Source organism: Salmo trutta, chromosome 27, assembly GCF_901001165.1.
Source record: "Salmo trutta chromosome 27, fSalTru1.1, whole genome shotgun sequence".
Taxonomy (NCBI): Eukaryota; Metazoa; Chordata; class Actinopteri; order Salmoniformes; family Salmonidae; genus Salmo; species Salmo trutta.
In genome coordinates, this window is record NC_042983.1 from 4130883 (window position 1) to 4150676 (window position 19794).

Below are 19794 nucleotides of genomic sequence, written 5' to 3' on the forward strand. Positions count from 1 at the left end.
GGATGCTGGCCTTCTAGGCAGAGTTCCTCTGTCCAGTGTCTGTGTACTTTTGCCCATCTTTGTCTTTTCTTTTTATTGGCCAGTCTGAGATATGGCTTTTTTTTCAACTCTGCCTAGAAGGCCAGCATCCCGGAGTCACCTCTTCACTGTTGACATTGAGACTGGTGTTTTGTGGGTACTATTTAATGAAGCTGCCAGTATAGGACTTGTGTGGTGTCTGTTTCTCAAACTAGACACTCTAATGCACTTGTCCTCTTCCTCAGTTGTGGACCGGGGCCTCTCACCCCTCTTTCTATTCTGGTTAGAACCAGTTTGTGCTGTTCTGTGAAGGGAGTAGTACACAGCGTTGTACGAGATCTTCAGTTCAAAGCATCACCCAGGTGAGTGCTACACTGTTGGCAACGGATGATCGGCTACTATGGAGGAACTGGGAACGTCGGACAAAGCAATGGGCCCTGATTGCCTTGATAAAGAGCTCCTGGCTTGTCTGACTTTCTCATTGGCTGTACTGTACCATCGATGCGCCCTCTGCTCAGTCCATTTTGACTTTTCCGAACTGCCTCAACTCCATTCGATTTCCATCTTTAATTTGTTGTTCATTTATGAATAATGCATTCTGTTAACAAGAAGACCACAATGGAAAGAAGTTTAAAAATGTTTTTGTGTTATCCTCTATGATTTTTAAATGCATTGTATCCACATGAGGTTGTATTATGTTTTTTTCTTTCGTCAAATAAATCAAATCGTACATATCCCGCGTCCGAAGCTACATCCATAATCAGTAGACCGTTCTGATTGGAGAATGAACAAGAAACTATGAAAATCAGTTTTTAGCTTCTATGTTTTGTGCTAAAGGTCTGCTATTGGGCCAACACACATGCTATGATTCTAAACACATTCGGTAATACAATGATAATAGTCCAATAATATTATTTTGGTTTGAAATATTACTTTGTATTTTACATTTTGTACCAAATAAAGTATTTTTAATAAGTGTGTGTTTTAATTTTTCCATTATGATGATAAACTTGAATCGCCTTCGTTTGTAAAATCCACAAAGAAAACTGCATTCTGCCATTTATGGTCTCATTTTGATGACGTCAGAAATTTGCGTAAATAACTTGGGACGGAGTTGCTAAACACTGCCACGAGTGAACTTGACCGATTTCACTGGATTTAAACCTGGTTGTAGTCATTTAAAAGCATTTATGGCTTCAGAGGAAGGATTTAAGGTGAGTCAGAATTATTTGTGCATGCTCATGTTAGATTAGCACACTGTCAAACGCTGCCTATTGCCTTATCTGTCAGCTTAAATCTGTTGTAAACTCGCAGCAAGCAGCCTATCCAAATGGAATCTTCACTGGACCTTAATGTTTTTGTTTACATTCATTTTTTGTCTCTTTAGGTATCATCTTTGAAAGGCAAAGTGACTCTCATCACAGGTGCCAGCTCGGGCATCGGGGCAGGGACAAGCCTGATGTTCGCTAAACTTGGTGCCTTGCTCGCATTGAACGGGCGCGACGTGGAAAACCTCACCAACATAGCCAAACAGTGCACGGACCTGGGTGCTGCCGAGGTACAGTCCAGTGTGCAATTCATGTCATTGTCATGTTGATACAAAGTAACAGATCGTTTACGCTGACATGGTGTAGTATTTGTTACAGAGTAACTAACAATAACGTTCTACATTCAGTCCTTCTGCCCAGGTGGGTGGGTTGTCACTATAATACAATTGTCTAAATTAAAATGTGCAAAATCTGCACCGAGGTAAAGACTGCGGTTGGATATTCGCCTGTAGCTTTCCTTACGTCCACTAACAGCAGTTAGGGACTGTCAACATAGTGACAAATCAATTTTTTTCACATTTCAATAGCTCTTTAACCATTGCTCCTAAAACTTAAACTGGTTCTAGCTAACCAGATGGCACACATTGCACACTTTTTTTTTTTTGTCGATTTACATCTCGCACTATTTTAAATTATTTATTTACATTTTTGAATTTTAATAGCTCCTTGGTCATGTGACCTACTGACCTCAAACAAGGTTCAGAATGTCCACTGACTACCCTTCTATATTGCACACCCTTAAGTTTGTCCCTTTTCATCTCACACATTTTAAATTAATTTTAAAAAATGTAACATTTCAATAGTTCCTTGGTCATGTGACCTACTGACCTCAAACAGGGTTCAGAATGTCCACTCAGTGGACCTACACATTGCACACCCTTTAGTTCGTCCATTTTCATCTCACACGATTTTACATGAATTTTTTAAACATTCTAATTTCAATAGCTCTTTGGTCATGTGACCTACTGGACTCAAACTACTTTTAGAATGTCAACGGACTGGTGGCGACGGGCGCCGCGAGGCATCCAGTGCGGTAACGCGACCGATCCCGGAGAAGCTGGCGGAGCCCCGGGGAGAGTAATCTTTTATTTGTGACGTGCAGGGTGCCCTGGAATAGGTTCGCCCCGAGAGAGGGGCCCAAGCCCTGGAAAGCGTTGCGGTGTCGTCCGGTGAGCTCTTCCTGGCCCTTGAAAATCCAGGGGAGAGGGTGTAAATCTTACGCCAGGCCGTACCCATATCCGCAGCAGGTCTCCAAGGTGAACAGCCTCTGGCAGGTGGGGAGTTTGACAGGTGCACCTCCCCAGTCAAACAGTAATGCAGGTGTCCTAAGGTGAGCTTAGGGAGGACATAAACTTCACGTGGAGCAGAAGGTCAAAAGCTCACTTGATCTTGATTTTCAGTATGAATACAGACAGTGAAAGCGGGGCCTCACGATCCTTCTGAATTTTTGGCTTTTAAGCAGGAAGTATCAAATGTTAACACAGTGATAACAGGCTTGTGGCGGCCTAGCGTTAATAGTGACGTGGCTTTTTGATCCTTCGATGTCGGCTCTTCCTATCATTGTGAAGCAGAATTCACCAAGCGTTGGATTGTTCACCCACTAATGGGGAACGTGAGCTGGGTTTAGACCGTCGTGAGACAGGTTAGTTTTACCCTACTGATGATGTGTTGTTGCAATAGTAATCCTGCTCAGTACGTGAAGAACCGCAGGTTCAGACATTTTGTGTATTTGCTTGGCTGAGGAGCCAATGGTGCAAAGCTACCATCTGTGGGATTATGACTTAACGCCTCTAAGTCAGAATCCCCCCTAAACGTTACGATACCATAGTGCCGCGGATCTTCGGTTGGCCCGGGATAGCCTGCCTCTTTTGGCAGGTGAGTAGAGCCGTTCTTGACGGGGTTGGGGTGCAGCCGGATGAGTTGCTGCCCCTCTCCTAACGCGCACCGCATGTTTGTGGGGAGCCTGGTGCTAAATCACTCGTAGACGACCTGATTCTGAGTCAGGGTTTCATACGTAGCAGAGCACCTCACTTGCTGCGATCTATTGAAAGTCAGCCCTCGATCCAAGCATTTGTCGGGGACGGAAGGCGTCTTCCTCCTCCTTTACTTACGGCTTACCAGGTCCACGGAGAAGGGCCAGAGGCCAAACACAGAGTGGGAGAGAGCCCAGGCAGGTGGGTAGAAGGCATAAGACATTGACATGGGGCTCTGGATAGGTAGGGGGCTAGGTGGTATCCGCCCGGGTCCGTCCTCTGGTGGGACTGTGAGTCAGGTTGGGACTCGCTGTGGAAGTCAAAAGGTCACCAGGTGCACGAGGCCTCCCCCAAGGCGGGGGGCACTCAGAGTCCGAGCAGGGCAGGCCGGACTCGGGCTGGAGGCAGCACTCAGGCTGTGGAGGTTGGGTTGGGGACTTAGTCTCTGAGCGGATAAAAGCGGGCAGGTCACCAGGTGCACAGAGCTTATCTCAGGTTACCAGGTGCACAAGGAGGCCTCCATCAAGGCGGGGGGCACTCAGAGTCCAAGCAGGGGCGGCCGGACTAAGGGGCTGGGGGCAGCCCTCAGGTCATGGAGGTTGGAGTGGGAACTTAGTCTGTGAGCAGAAAAAAAGTGGGCGGCTTACCAGGAGCACATAGCCTGTTTCAAATTACCAGGTGCCAAGAGCCTGTTTCGTGTTACCAGGTGCACATGGTTCCTGACAGCGGGATTATAGATAGCCAAGGGAAAGGGGTGTTGACCGGGTAGGGAGAGTAGGTGTGGAGGTCTGTAGTTCCAGGGAGTAAGCTATACATTCTCAGGCCCAGGGAGAGGGCGGGCAGGGAGTGTAGGCCTAGAGGCCAAGAGTCAGAGGTCACCAGGTCAATGTCTGCCTGGAGGTCAGTAAGGCCAAAGTGAATAGGTGTGTAAGTGACACGGTCCTTCAGGGGGGCAGAGCAGGCAAATTAATGTAAAAACATGTGAAATGAAAATGGACAAACTAAAGGGTGTGCAATATAGAAGGGTAGTCAGTGGACATTCTGAACCTTGTTTGAGTCCTGTAGGTCACATGTCCAAGGAGCTATTGAAATTCAAATGTAAAAAAGGTTTGTACTTTGTTTGCGCTGCCTAACTAATTCAACTATGAATACAAAATTCTGCTCACATTTCCACGTTTATTGGCTTTGCAAAGCAAATTGATGTCCAAATCGTGAAAGTAAGACCTGTGCAATGTTGTGCGCAATTTTTCCAACATCATGACACTTATTTGGAGTCTGTGGCTCAAGTGGTTTGAAAGCGCGAATATCCGTCAAATATCCAACCTGAAACTCTTTTCCTTGGTAAAATCCGCCCACTAGTTCCCGTGGCGAGCTATATCGAATGCTCCTAATTGCAATACCTGTATTATGACAGTACCACACTAACAAAAGTGATGAATGAGTAACATGATCTGTCCATTGCTGCCCACCAGCCCTTGCTTGTACCAGGGGACCTGACTAACGAGGACACCGTAAAGAAGACAGTGGAACTGACCATTGCCCACTTTGGCCGGCTGGATGTGCTGATCAACAGCGCTGGCATTCTGGCCATGGGCAGCATTGAGACAGGTGACCTGGCTCAGTATGACAAGGTCATGAACGTCAACGTCAGGTAGGATTAGCAGACCTGTAATACCCTGAAGAATAGACTTCATGATAGACTGAAGATTATATGTAATGTAGGGCGTTTGAATGACGTATCTAGGGCACCACAAACTACAAAGAAGCTTTCATTGGATGAAGCCTGAAATCCATGTTCTGTATTTATTAATTGCAGTGCATTGTTATGCAAAATCATGTACGAGAAGATCATGTCAATATTTTTCAGACACTAACATCTCTATTTGAACTGTCCCCCCCCCCTTTTCTTTCTGAATGTTTTTGTTATTCCACAGATCAGTGTACCATCTGACACAGCTGTGTGTGCCTCACCTCATCAGGACTAAGGGTTCTATTGTCAATGTGTCCAGTGTCAACGGGCAACGATCAGTAAGTATTACCAGACCATCGAGGTGTGTGTGTGTGTGTGTGTGTGTGTGTGTTTCGTTGTCATTCTTTTGTAGCGGAGGCAAGTCAGACTCATGCTCTCATGATGAGGTAGCCCTGCCTTTGACAAAAAGTAAATAATCAGTGTCACCTGCCCGAAATGGCAATGTACTCCTAGCCTTATGGTTAAGATGTTGGATTCCCAAACAGGAGACTGAGCTTCGGATCCCACCTGTGACACTATTCCAGTATGATTTCTGATGCAGACAATTGTACATTTGTTTCTAGTTCCCAGGTGTCCTTGCCTATTGTATGTCCAAGTCCGCTATTGACCAATTCACACGATGCATAGCACTCGGTAAGAACTATTTGTTTTTCTCCCATTCACTTTTCATTCTATTTTCTGTAATATGTATTATTATAGTGGGTGAAAACACTGGAGATACTCATACGACTCATATTTCTCCCAGAGCTAGCGTCGAAGCAAGTGCGAGTGAACTCTGTCTGGTATGTCAAGTCTATGTTTTGCTACTTAATTATTATTTGTTATGTAGTTATTACGACCATATTGATCTCTCTCTCTCTCTGTTGTCTTTCTCCTTCCAGTCCTGGTGTGATCATAACAGATGTCCACAGGAGAGCGGGGCTGGATGAGGAGCAGTATGCTCAGGTAACCTACTATGTTATACAGGGACCTAACACATTGTTTTACAAGGTTGTGTTCACTGGCTGGGGTTCCAAAATGTATGTACTGTATATTGTAAAATGTCAATGTTTAGAGAGCTCATGGCTTACTATATGACAGAGAATGTTGTCAGTCACCTAGTTATAATGCAATATTTTTCTGTCTCACCGAACTCTCACTTGCTCCCTCCTACCCCATCTCTCTTTCTCTCCATTTTCCTCTCTCCTCCCCCCTTCAGTTCCTTGAGAAGTGTAAGCAGACCCACGCCCTGGGGAGACCAGGTGAGGTGGAGGAGGTGGCCCATGCCATAGCCTTCCTGGCGTCAGATGCTGCCACCTTCATTACCGGGGTCAACCTACCTGTGGATGGGGGGCGCCACGCCATGTGTCCAAGATAATATCCTGTGACATGATCATTGACTGGCAGCCAATACAAACTTGAACTGCCTCACTTGGTTTGTGTCATTTGAAAAAATATATTTTGAGTCTAGACAGACAGAATATAATGAAATGTAGAGTATGGCCTAGTCTAGGGCTATAAAAGTGAAATCATGTCAAGATCCTTTAGTTCTTCTGTGTTCAACTAGATGACTGTACGCTTAGATGGGAGATTTGGGTTTCAAACTGGAACGTGAGTGCCCTCGTGGTGAAGGTGTGAAGTGTAAGAGTTTTTACACTTTAAAAGGGAAAACTCTTCATATTTCAGTTGCAATAATACGTTAGCTATTTTACAACAACAACAAAAAGCCTCGGTGTATGCACTATAATAATGAATTCAATATTTTATTGACAACTTTTATTGAAAACTAACTCTGTTCAAGGTGTCTTTGTAGCTTACAATTTTAAATGTTAAAACACAATGATCTTCGGTTTCAAATATTTATTGAACACCTGAATGTTGAAGAAAAGGAAAGTGAAAACTAGAAGCTGCAATATTTTGAAGCAGACAGAGGATCTGCAAAGATGAATGAATGAGCATTATAACCACTAACATCTATCCCTTCCCCTAAACAAAAATCTGCTGTCTCACTCAGATGTGTTAAAGTAATGAAATAAATGCAAATGGAGGGCTCTGAGTTGTGTGATGAGAGGTATTCTGAGTTTATGCTTGGTTGGTCTGTAGAGTATCACAAACATGGTCAACAATAAGGTGGAAAACAGTAAGTGTAAAAGCATTGAAAACGGTCCAAATACAGTACAGTTTTAAAAAACAAAACAAAAAAAACATAACGAAATCCATGAAGCCCCAAATGTATGGAAAATAAAAAATGCTCTGATGATGGGAAGTGTAATAGATGACAAAGTCGCAAAACCCATGGACATTAAATAACATAAATTAGCATGTTAGGATCCACTGTATACAACAAAAAGCTTTGCATAATTATATACATTTCAACAAGTAATAAAAACAAGACCTAAATCTTCAATAATAGCTTCAGACTCGTACAAAGGGGATACAATAATGATGCAGGGGGAAAACGCTGTTTTGCTAGCTTGAAAAGTGAATTTGATAAAAAAAAAAAAAATCTTTGCATTCATAATGTATAAAAAAATATTCCCTTTTGAAGTATAAAAGGCATGTAGATATATTCTGTCAAGATTAAAGACCCACCACAGGAGTCAGTTAATTATTTTAGCACCAGGTATCAGGTGTCATCTCTGTTTCTCTTTCTCTTTTAGTTGAACGCACCATAGCTAGATGAGAGATGGGAGGTAGACAGACTGACACACTTCTGGATCCACTCTCTTACAAGCTTCAATTCACTTGACTAGGGAAACGCACATCAGAAATGTTTGTGTGTGAACGCAATCGTTTTTCGGAGACTGGTGGGCATTTCTTCTGCACCAAGTCACAAGTACAAGTACATTCATACCTCATCTGCAGACTAGGCAGGAGAAGATGGCTGGAAAGCATACACCTGTGGATGTATGCTATGATCTATTCCTACACCTGAATGTTATGATACTATTATATCCAATGTTTTGAGATCACTGTAAACCTGAATTGCTTTGAAAAATTGCAGAACGAGATGTCTATTGCACTTTTATATTAAGATATACATATAACATGTATAAATAATATGTGTATGTATGACATTTAACAAGATAAGATGTACTGCATAATATGCTAATACATGTATAATCGTTCCCTATTACTTTATACATCTTTCATTACATGTTGAGTGCAGACCATGAAAAGGAATAATTTAAAAACGTTGTCCAAGTGTGATGTCAGAAGAGAGATTGTCATATTATTTTCTCTCACTCTGGCATTCAGGGCTCATACTGTGCAACAGTAAAACAAGTCCCTGAAAGAAGCCAAAGCTTAATATCTTCTCCTCGGGCAGGCGGTAGGAACTATAGTGCGAGATGCCCCAGTATCTCTGCAGTTTCTCCTGGTCAGTCCCTCAATGGCGCCCCCTTTCTGTTTCTGCAGTCCGAGCATATGCTGCAGGGTAAGGGACCTGACCTGCCCTGCATCTCCTGATGGGCCCCAGTATATGGGGACAGGGAGCCCCTCCTAACCTCCACCATCCCCCTTAAGTCACTCCTATGAGGAGGCTGTGTATGTAATGTATTTTGGGCTTCTATAACAACAGGCCTCTATAGGAAGCACACAGGACCCACCTCTAGGTGGTAGTACGAGCCAGGCTCTGTGGCTGGTAGGTTATACACGTCCAGGATGGGGAGTAAGTTGGGGTCCTGGGTCTGGAAGATGAAATGGGTCTGGTGCCAGTGGCCATCTTTGATCTGAAAGACAAGGAAGTTCTGCTGGTTAGAAAATCTTTGAGATAAGAGATCAAACAATTTGAATATTGGAGCACAGAGTATAAAACAAAATGCAGTGACTGAACAGTATTTGGTCATGCTTTGCACTATTTGCAGATTGATATGAAATACAGTGCCTTCAGAAAGTATTCGGTCGCATCTCTTGACTTTTTCAGATTTTTGTTACAGCCTTAATTTAAAATGGATTTAATTCAGATTTTTGTCACCATTTCAAAGTGGAAATATGTTTTTTTTTTCGTTTTTTTTTTACATATTAATAGAAAATGAAAAGCTGAAATATCTTGAGTCAATAAGTATTCAAACCCTTTGTTATGGCAAGCCTAAATAAGTTCAGGAGTAAAAATGTGCTTAACAAGTCACAAGTTGCACAGACTCACTCTGTGTGCAATAGTGTTTAAAAAGTTTTTTGAATGGCTACCCCATCTCTGTACACCACACACAATTATCTGTAAGGTCCCTCATTCAAGCAGTGAATTTCAAACTCAGATTCAACCACAAAGACCAGGGTTTTTCCCCAATGCCTCAGAAAGAAGGGCACCTATTGGTAGATGGGTAAAAAATGTATTTAAAAAAAGTTGACATTGACCATCCCTTTGAGCGTGGTGAAGTTATCATTAGTTACACTTTGGATGGTGTATCAATACATCCAGTTACAGAAATAATACAGGCGTCCTTCCTAACTCAGTTGCCGGAGAGGAAAGACACCGCTCGGGGATTTCACTATGAGGCCAATGGTCACTTTAAAACAGTTAGAGTTTAATGGCTGTGATAGGAGAAAACTGATGGATCAACAACATTGTAGTTACTCCATTATACTAATGTAATTGACAGAGTGAAAAGGAAGCCTGAAAACAAATATTCCAAAACATACATCCTGTTTGCAATAAGCCGCTAAAGTAATACTGTAAAAAATATATCAAATCCAATTCAACACATTACTGAGTACCACCCTCCATATTTTCAAGCATAGTGATGGCTGTATCATGTTACGGGTATGCTTGGAATCATTAAGGACTGGGGAGTTTTTCAGGATGAAAATTAAACAAAATACAGCTAAGCACAGGCAAAATCCTAGAGGAAAACCTGGTTCAGTCTGCTTTCCACGAGACACAGATGAATTCACCTTTCAGCATTACAATAACCTAAAACACAAGGCCAAGTATAAGAGTGGCCGAGTTACAGTTTTGACTAAAATCTACTTGAAAATCTATGGTAAGACCTGAAAATGGGTGCCCAACAATGACCAACAACCAATTTGACAGAGCTTAACATTTTTGAAAATAATAGTGGGCAAATGTTGCACAATCCAGTTGTGGAAAGCTCTTAGAGACTAACCCAGAAAGACTCAGGTCTAATCAGTGCCAAAGCTGCTTCTACAAAGTATTGACTTGGGAATGGAAATACTTATATGATGAATGAGATATTTTCAAAACATTTGCAAAAATGACAAAAAAACACAAAATTCAGGCTGTAACACAACAAATTGCGAAATAAGTCAAAGGGTATGAATAATTTCTGAAGGCACTGTACAACTGGGTAAATACATTCTGGTTAGATAAGTAATAATAGAGTATCCTTATTACATGGTATATTGGTGCATTTATGCAAAGTGTTGCAGAGCAATCTTTGACTGGTCAACATACCCAGCAGTCATCCCTCACTATGTGGGGCTCTAAGAGTCCTCCAGCCTGGATCATGTCTCCGCTCCAGGCCTTGAAGCGCACAGCGGTGGGGGAGGGCTCCAGGGAGGAACTGTTGGCCCACACAGGGACGTTCAGGCAGTGGATGGTGACGTGTTGCACTGCCTCAGAGCTCAGGAGGTGGAGGAAGTTCATTTGGATGCGACCTACACCAATCTCCAGCTGCAGACAGAGACAAACATCAACTACCGTTACAATTCCATCCGTAGTCTCTTGTGACAGACGAAACACCAGCAGGCATGCAAGATTTCGTTCTAGGTGCCGAGATTACTAAAACCCCCCCCCCCCAAATCCTATTTGAATTTAAAGGTTAGGGCTTGTCAGAAAGCCACAAAAGACAGGAAATTCAAATGAGCCAGATAGTGAGAGCAAATAGAAGTTGATGCTGACCTTGGATACTGTGATGGGTTTCAGACAGGTCTGACCGCCGCTGCTGAAGTTACACGTCACTTCGATTGTGTCAGCCGAGCAGCCGAGGTTTGGGTCGATCCAGTAAGTGCCTTAAGGGAGGGAAAATAAACTGAGTGAAAAGGGAGTTTGGATACAGGAGTAGTGTAATTTCACCAGAGTGGACACATATTGACAGCTGAATTCTGAGGGGCTATGGCAAGGATGTGGTGCTTTTGGAAGAGGTGTCACTAGCTTCGTCAGATATATAGACGTATTGTTTATGCCGTAGTTCTAGCACATATGAGCCCAGAGTTTTTCCTTGTCAAGTCACATGCAGGTTAAACTATTGGACCTAGTAACTGAATAAATTAACTTTATATTTTTCTGTGGAAATAATGTCACAGCTTTTCATGTCTTTCAGTCGACATTAGTTCCAACTTCCTTACCATCGTTCATCCTCTGTTCACAGTCCTTGAGGTCTCGGCAGATGCGTGCTGGGTTGTCGTGGGTGCCTAGCGGGTTCTTCAGGCTCTGGATCAGTGTGCTGAGGTAGTGGAGGGTCTTGAAGATCTCTGTACCCTGGTGGTCCAACATGGGCAGGTCCATGTCATGGTAACTCTAGAATGGAACGAGGACAACGGTCACACAGCACCAATAGGAGATAAATTGCCTCTGTATAAGGCAGACACATGATAATGTGCTAAAATGTATGAAGACAAAGTCAACATATGGGGAGCCTACAGAAGCCCATAATCATTGATTTGTAAGAGACTTCAGTTTTGTACATCTAACTCCATATAACGGCACCACATTTTACACACCAACATTAACACACACAATTATCCTCTGGCCACATTGATGAATTCCCAAGGGATCATCTCACAGAGTACTCACCTCTGACCTCAGTGCAGCATGGGAATCAATAATGACTTGGAAAGCAGCTCCAATAGCCTCCTTTCTCTGGAAGAGATGACAAAATGATACAGTAAGACCACCCTGGAACACTTACTTTCACGCCTCCTCTTAATCCTTCCTGAGACAGTCAAGTTTTAACATAAGGGTAAAGCAGACTTACAAATGTCAGAGAACCAGGGAGACCCTAGAAACCAAAGGAAATAGAAAGGGGTTTTTAATGTATTGTACAGTCATAGTACAGTATACAAAATAATATTAAAATTAGGTTAACACTGCCACAGAGTAACATAAATAACACAAAGGACTTACTGGGGGCCCAGGTGGTCCACGTGGACCAGGAAGGCCCCTTGGTCCTTGCACCCCCTGTTTATGAAAAGAAACAGAAACACGGTTGGATTAATAAACCCCCAATACACTAGACAATAATAATCCAACTGGGGACTGGTCTTGACCAATCAATATCATGGATTTCATCATTTAAACTCCTTTACCAGGCAGGAGAAGCAAAAGCAGCATCAAGCAGCAGCCCAACAGTCATCTCTCACTGTCTGAAATGATTCTACAACAGAGGAGCACTAAGGGAAATGAAAAGGGCTTTGGGCGTCGAAGCTAAATGTACTTTAAGTAGTGTGCTCTCCATACTAAGCATGGGCTGTGTCCAACATGGTACCCACTATATAGGGAATAGAGTGCCATTTCAGACGCAACCTCGGTCTATAGGGGATAGGATTAATCAAAGATATGGACACGCACCATCTCCCCTCGACTCCCTTTGTCACCTTGGGGTCCCTGATGGAGAGAGAGAAAAGAAAGAGGGGAAATCCCTCCATTATTGCCAAATAAGAGAAAGGGTTAACATGTTTTGCATATCAGAAGGTATGAGATATAATGATGTACATACTGGACTACCACTGGGTCCGATGATACCAACTGGGCCTATGGCACCAACATTGCCCTGGAGAGAGAAAAACCATGGTGATAAAGTAGAAGTATAGGTAGATATCTGACAAGGCAGTGACAATAGACAGAGAATCATTTTTACCTGGCCTAACCAGGGGGAAAAAATGGCTTTGCAGTTACAGCTACGGCCCAGAGTTTTCCCTGTTCAGGTAAAAACTCAGGATCATAATGTCCACATTTTTTCTTTTCTCTTCTTACCATCAATCCATGTGGCCCTTTTGGTCCTTGTATCCCAGCTGGGCCCAGATCTCCTGGAGGTCCCTATGGAGATACAACAGCCAGGTCACTCATTATACAAGTCAGTATTCAACGTCCATCCATGTCTGAGGATGTCAGGAGATGTGGAAACCGGCCACTAGAGGCAACAATGAGCGCTTTTACCTTCAAGCATGTTTCGATTTTGCTAGGGTGTTTGAGAAACATGGATTAACGTCTAATTCTGACATGAGACTGAGAACTTGTTGGATACAAATACATGTGTTGACAAACATACATATTGATAATGCACACTGAATGTGAAGTATGACGATATGGGCCAAATGAGTGGAAGGTTGCACCATATGGGTATATCATCTGTTTAGCATCCTCTGTTGTGTGAATGTGCGCACACTGTATATCAAACTGAAACACTAGGAAAATCTCCAAGTGGAGCACTGGCAGTCATTTGACACACTAAATTACTGCCTAAAAGTTCAGTAAAGCCTGCTAACGTCTCTGTTTTCTCAGCTGGCCAGCACCTGCAGAGCAACATCACTACAGAGTAGCAGAGTAACAAAAGTTATGGCGTGTTAAGTGATGTTATGCGTGGGTGCGTTAAACTTATTGTGGACCGTTCTGTCCCAATGCAGCAGTCTTTAATTCTGATTGATCCCTTTCAGAGCAAAAACAAAAAATGCTACCAAATGGTTTGAGGCTTTAAATTCCTCTCAAGCTCTCTAATAATCTCCAGACAATCTCTGATTTAACACTGAAAATGGGTTATGCTTTTTGCCGTTGTTTTATCAGAACCATATTTTTGGCCAACTGAGAAGGAGAGGGTCCGTCACTAGAGACATTTAACTATTTTAAATGTTTATGCAAGTATTAATTCAAGAGCATGATGTGTTTGTTGTGTTTCATTCATTCACCATTGCAGGATTTTTTCTGGATCAAAAAAGGGCTTAGGTGGTGGGTGTGACAGGGGGCGTGGTAGGAGGTGTGGCAATGAGCGTGGTCAGCCATTGCGTGGCTACATTTGAAAGAACATTTTAGAGGCCCCTTTCTTGGCGCTGCAGAGAAAATGTCAAAATTTTAAGCCAATTTCCTGCAATTCTACAAATTTCTCCCTGGAGCTGAGAATTTGTTTTGCAGTTTAAAAGCTAACTTCCTCCAACTCGACACATTTTGCCATGCAACTGAGAGAAAATGCTGCCGTTTTAAAGCTAATTTCCTGCGATTCAATATAATGGCCATGGAGTTGAGATAACATTTTGCAGTTTTAAAGCTAGTTTCCTGCAATTCTATGCATTTTGCCATGTTATCCAGTTTTGCTGTGTTCTTTTGCTCGAACATAACACAATTAATACTGCTAAATTAATTGTTTTTGGAATTTTCAATTCTCCCTGACTGTCTAGCTGTTATTTTGGTGATTGTTAGTTGTCATTAGATTATATTCAAAAAAATATATATACGTCCATTATCTTCTCTACATACTTTATATCTGGTTTTAGTCGTTTAAGTTTATATTTAAAACATTTTTCCATCCCGAAAATTAATATGAGAGAGAAAGAGAGAGAGAAAAAGAGAGAGAGAAAGAAAGAGAAAAAGAGAGAGAGCAAAAGAGAGAGAGAAAAAGAGAAAGAGAGAGCAAAAGAGAGAGAGAAAGAGAGAGACAGAGAACAACCATGATTAGTGAAAGAGAGAGAAGCTTCCATTAAAGAAAACCCTCTGAGTTATATTAGATAGATAGCTCTGAATCCACAATATGGCAGAGGTTGTAAAGCCATAATACATACTTTTTTTCAACAACAGGCTATGGCCAATAATATCAAAGGCTGGACTGAAATCTAACATTACAGTTCCCACTATCTTCTTATTATCAATTTCTTTCAACCAATCAGTAATTTGTGTCAGTGAATGCCCTTCTCTACAAGCATGCTGAATGTCTGTTGATAATTCGTTTACAGAGAAATAACATTGCATTTGATCAAATACATTTTATTCCAACAATTTGCTAAGAACTGGCAGCAAGCTTATAGGTCTGCTGTTAGAACCAGCAAAGGCCGCTTTCCAACTCTTGGGTAGCGGAAAATACTTTGGCTTCTCTCCAGGTCTGAGGACAAAGACTTTCCTCTAGGCTCAGATTAAAGATATGACAGATAGGAGTGGCTATAGAGTCAGCTACCATCCTAAGTACCTTTCCATATAAGTTGTCAATGCCAGGAGGTTTGTCATTATTGATTGATAACAATAATTTTCCCACCTCTCCCACACTAACTTTACAAAATTCCAACTTGCAATGCTTTTCTTTCATTATTTCCTTTTGTGTGCGTGAATATGATGGCTTACTGTTCGTTGTTGGTTTTTCCTGGCCAAGTTAGCCCACATTGCCAATAAAGTAATCATTAAAATAATTGGCAACATCAAATGGTTTTGTGATGAATAAGCCATATGATTCGATGAACGATGAGGTTGAATTTGTCTTTCTGCCCATAATTTCTTAGCCAAGAGAGACTGGCATGCATAGTATTTATATCAGCCCGCTTCTTGGTCACAGACACCTTAAAAAAAAGTAGGGGTGTGGAGCAGAAAACCCGTCAGTATCTGGTGTGACCACCATTTGCCTCATGCAGCATGACACATCTCCTTCGCATAGAGTTGATCAGGCTGTTGATTGTGGCCTGTGGAATGTTGTCCCTCTCAGCGAAGTTGCTGGATATTGGCGGGAACTGGACCCCACTGTCGTACACGTCGATCCAGAGCGTCCCAAACGTGCTCAATGGGTGACATGTCTGGTGAGTAAGCAACCCATGGAATAACTTTTTGTGTACAGAACCTTACAACATGGGGCTGTGCATTATCATGCTGAAAAATAGGACGATGGCGGTGGATGAATGGCATGGCAATGGACCTCAGGATCTCGTCACGGTATTTGTTCTACTGTAAATACATTTGTACGCAACATTTGAGAGAAATAAGCTTTTTGTGCGTATGGAACATTTCTGGGATCTTTTATTTTCGCTAATGAAACATAGGACCAACATTTTACGTGTTACATTTATATTTTATTGCTTTCCACACCTGGATTGTAGAACATTTGCCCATTATTCTTTTCAAAATTCTACAAGCTACGTCAAATTGGTTGTTGATCATTGCTAGACAACCATTTTCAGGTCTTGCCATAGATTTTCAAGTAGATTTAAGTCAAAACTGTAACTCCGCCACTCAGGAACAGTGCTGTTGCGGTGACCGTATTACTGCCACATCGGCGGACACAATCCACGAAGGCAGTCAAATTCCATATGACCATTTAGTCTCAGTAATTAGGAATCCAAAGTTCTGATGCTGCTGATGGTCATTAGTAGCCTGCCAAACTTGCTAACTGCCTGGTACTCAGCACTCTGTTGTCCCTCTAATCACTCTGACATCAATGCAAATGTAATCGAAAATCGAATCAAAGACTTCATGAGAACCCATGAGCTCATGTTGCGCAACATTTCTATAGGCTATGCAATTGTGTGAGAAAACAGAGTGATGGCCTCTATTAAAAAGAGGTTCCCATCAGCTTTCTATAGGCTCGGCCTACTATACTTACTTCTCAACTTTCCTAATATAAAGCATATTGTTTATCTTTACAACAGGAGTATAGCCTACCTGGCTGGCATGAAAATGAACCGCGGGAAAAGTCATTTTCTTGCGACTTTTTTGAATCATAGTTGCACACCTCATGTAGCCTAGCCCATAGTCCTATATGTTTTGATAAGGTTTGTATCACAACTAAAGTGGCCAAATAACTCCTTAAAATTAAGCACATTCATCTGCTTTACAAGGGCTGTAGAGCCTAACTGTCATACAGAAGCAGCACGTGTGTTTGTAGCCTACTGCCGTGTGCGCATTGCTGAGCTTATAATGTGAAGAAATACCATAAAAATGGATTAACATTTTAAGCTAAACGTTCTGCTCTGTTGCGTAAGCCTCATTGCGTAAAACAGTTTTTTTTATGGCAATGGTTGTATTAATTTGGGATCTATCGCATTCCACAACTGTCCTAGACTATGTTTGGAATATTTATTTTATCACACAGAATAAGTCAACTTTTGTACTACGGGAATAGTAGATTGACATAGGCTAGTGCTTTTGCTGTTCGTTAGGCCTACTCATCTTGTTGGCTGATTTGCCCAAAATATAACGCTTCAGGACAAAAATGTAATTGCTATGCCACATTTTTTGCAGTATTACTTTAATGTCTTGTTGCAAACAGGACACATGTTTTGGAATATTTATATTCTGTACAGGCTTCCTTCTTTTTACTCTGTCAATTGGGTTAGTATTGTGGAGTAACTACAATGTTGTTGATCCATCCTCAGTTTTCTCCTATCACAGCCATCAAACCATGTAACTGTTTTAAAGTCACCTTTGGCCTCATAGTAAAATCCCTGAGCGGTTTCCTTCCTCTCTGGCAACTGAGTTTGTAGTGACTGGGTGTATTGATACACCATCCAAAGTGTAATTAATAACTTCACCATGCTAAAATGGATATTTAATTTATTTTACATTTTTACCCATCTAGCAATAGGTGCCTTTTCTTTGCAAAGCATTTTGGGCTTGTAACGCCCTGGCCATAGAGAGGGTTTTTTTGTTCTCTATTTTGGTTAGGCCAGGGTGTTACATGGGTGGGCGTTCTATGTTTATTTTTCTATGTTGGTTTGTTTCTTTGGTTTGGCCGTGTGTGGCTCTCAATCAGGAACAGCTGTAGATCGTTGTTGCTGATTGAGAGTCATACATAGGCAGCCTGTTTTTCCTTTGGGGTTTGTGGGTGATTGTTTTCTGTTTAGTGTTAATCCTGACAGGACTGTTTGGCTGTCGTTTCTTTTCGTGGTTCGTTTGTAGTGTTCATTCATTTATAAAAATTCCTAATGATGAACACATCCTCCGCTGCACCTTGGTCTCATTGCGACGACGGCCGTTACAGGGCTCCCGATTAGCACAGCCGTCTAAGGCACTGCATCTCAGTGCAAGAGGCGTCACTACAGTTCCTGATTTGATTCCAGGCTGTATCACATCCGACCGTGATTGGGAGTCCCATGGGGCGGCGCACAGGGTTTGGCTGGGGTAGGCCGCCATTGTAAATAAGAATTTGTTAACTGACTTGCCTAGTTAAATAAAGGTTACATAAAAATAATAATAATTGAAATCCTCCCTGGTCTTTGTGTTTGAAATTCACTGCTCGACTGAGGGACCTTACACATAATTTTATGAGTGGCGTACAGAGATGAGGTAGTCATTACAAAATCATGTTAAACACTATTATAGAGTCCATGCAACTTATTATGTGATTTATTAAGCACATTTTTACTCCTGAACTTATTTAGGCTTTTCATAACAAAGGGGTTGAATACTTATTGACTCAAGACCTTTCAGCTTTTCATTTGTAATTAATTTGTCAGGCTGTAAATTCAGGCTGTAACACAACAAAATGTGTAAAAAGTCAATGGGTGTGAATACTTTTTGATGGGACTGTAATTAGATTATTGCCACAGCATAAACCAGGTGTGTTCAGAATGTTCTAGAGTCCATGTCTGAAAGGGGAGCTGTTGTTTTAGCACCTGATAATGCCAAGCTGTTATTGTTTTATCTTGCACAATAAATAAAGTTTTATTCTCAGTGTACGTTTTAAGCCTTTAAGCGCACAAGGTGACAGCCAGCCTTGTCACACCCACGTTTACGGCTTAGGTCATTCTTGTGGGGGAAACTTTTTGAATGATTAATGCATTGTTTCATTTGATCATGTGACTCAGGTGGGAGATGAAAACAGAGGGAAGTGTAGCGTACCTTTGGTCCGAACATTCCGAGAACCCCTGGGTACCCTGATTCACCTGTGTCACCCTGAGGAGAGGAGAGAGACGGAAACATCTTCATCACCAGCATCATCACATATTCTAGTCATTACCATAAGTCTATGGTCATTACTCATTACCAACCAAATAACCTTTGAGTTACAGATGCAAACGATGACAAATCGGTTTGGTGACCAAGAATTTTCAGTCAAGTGAGACTGAATAGGGCTACATAATGAGCAACTTCTTCTCTGACTCCTCACTATTGCTATGTTACTCACAGGCTGTCCTTTGGGCCCCTGGTGACCCTGTTTCCCTGGCAACCCCATTCCACCAATGTGGCCTCTTTTCCCTGAAGGTCCAGTTTGGCCTGGGAGACCCCTCTCACCCTGTGACACACACACACATGGACAGAAAACAGTTTTAATGGAATAACAAGCAAAGTGCATATTCCTTTTTCTTAACACCTTAAACAATGTCTAACATGATAAACATGATGGGTCTCTATAGTTCATTGGAGCATGTTCTCTTCTCTCTCACCTTCGATCCAAAGAGGCCCTGATCGCCTGGAAGCCCTGGCACGCCCGTTTTACCGTCGTTTCCAGTTTTGCCAATAATACCAAACTCTCCGTCATCCCCTTGCTCCCCCTGAGGAATGAACACACAGAGCTGATGATGACTGAAGCCTTACAGAAAACATAACTTGAGCATTAAGATGCATTGATATTTACGAGCCAAATTTTTAAGTGTTTCTCAAACAAGCACGTAGAGAGAACGTTCTCTATGAGTTTTTTGTTAGACCATGTTTCGATACTGATAGGATCGAAAGAAAGGAGTGCTGCTCTCTGTGTCAGTAGGTGGGTGTAGCTGGTGCATGAAGTCAGGCGCAGGAGAGCAGAATCAGTGAGCAACATACTTTACTCAAAAAATAAAGGCACAAGGTAAACAAATACACTTGACCAATAACCAACGGTAA

General features: G+C 42.1%; 2 protein-coding genes across 2 annotated transcripts in view; one reads left to right on the top strand and one right to left on the bottom strand.

The window, feature by feature from the left end:
• Nucleotides 1-1114: 1114 nt before the first annotated feature.
• On the top strand, nt 1115-6479 carry zgc:101858 (SDR_c11 domain-containing protein). The gene is made up of 8 exons (XM_029716361.1): nt 1115-1232; nt 1406-1576; nt 4792-4970; nt 5254-5347; nt 5633-5702; nt 5815-5851; nt 5951-6014; nt 6268-6479. Exons 1-8 carry the CDS (start codon nt 1209-1211, stop codon nt 6424-6426), a joined length of 798 nt encoding a protein of 265 aa, XP_029572221.1. The 5' UTR covers nt 1115-1208; the 3' UTR covers nt 6427-6479.
• A 414-nt stretch (nt 6480-6893) lies between these two features.
• col27a1b (collagen, type XXVII, alpha 1b) overlaps nt 6894-19794 on the bottom strand; it is a 144078-nt gene continuing 131177 nt past the window's right edge. The window contains exons 48-60 of the mRNA XM_029716360.1: nt 19359-19466; nt 19100-19207; nt 18814-18867; nt 12982-13044; nt 12725-12778; nt 12577-12612; nt 12133-12186; nt 11984-12007; nt 11803-11868; nt 11355-11526; nt 10909-11018; nt 10462-10680; nt 6894-8779 (exon numbers count right to left, since the gene is read on the bottom strand). Of these exons, the coding sequence (XP_029572220.1) occupies nt 8633-8779; nt 10462-10680; nt 10909-11018; nt 11355-11526; nt 11803-11868; nt 11984-12007; nt 12133-12186; nt 12577-12612; nt 12725-12778; nt 12982-13044; nt 18814-18867; nt 19100-19207; nt 19359-19466 (1215 nt within the window). The 3' untranslated portion in view covers nt 6894-8632. The remainder of the gene's footprint in view (nt 8780-10461; nt 10681-10908; nt 11019-11354; nt 11527-11802; nt 11869-11983; nt 12008-12132; nt 12187-12576; nt 12613-12724; nt 12779-12981; nt 13045-18813; nt 18868-19099; nt 19208-19358; nt 19467-19794) is intronic.

Coding starts and splice junctions, on each gene's coding strand:
- zgc:101858 (XM_029716361.1), top strand. CDS start 1,209: ATGGCTTCAGAGGAAGGATTTAAG. Junction 4,971..5,253: donor GTCATGAACGTCAACGTCAG/GTAGGATTAGCA, acceptor GTTATTCCACAG/ATCAGTGTACCATCTGACAC. Junction 6,015..6,267: donor ATGAGGAGCAGTATGCTCAG/GTAACCTACTAT, acceptor TCCCCCCTTCAG/TTCCTTGAGAAGTGTAAGCA.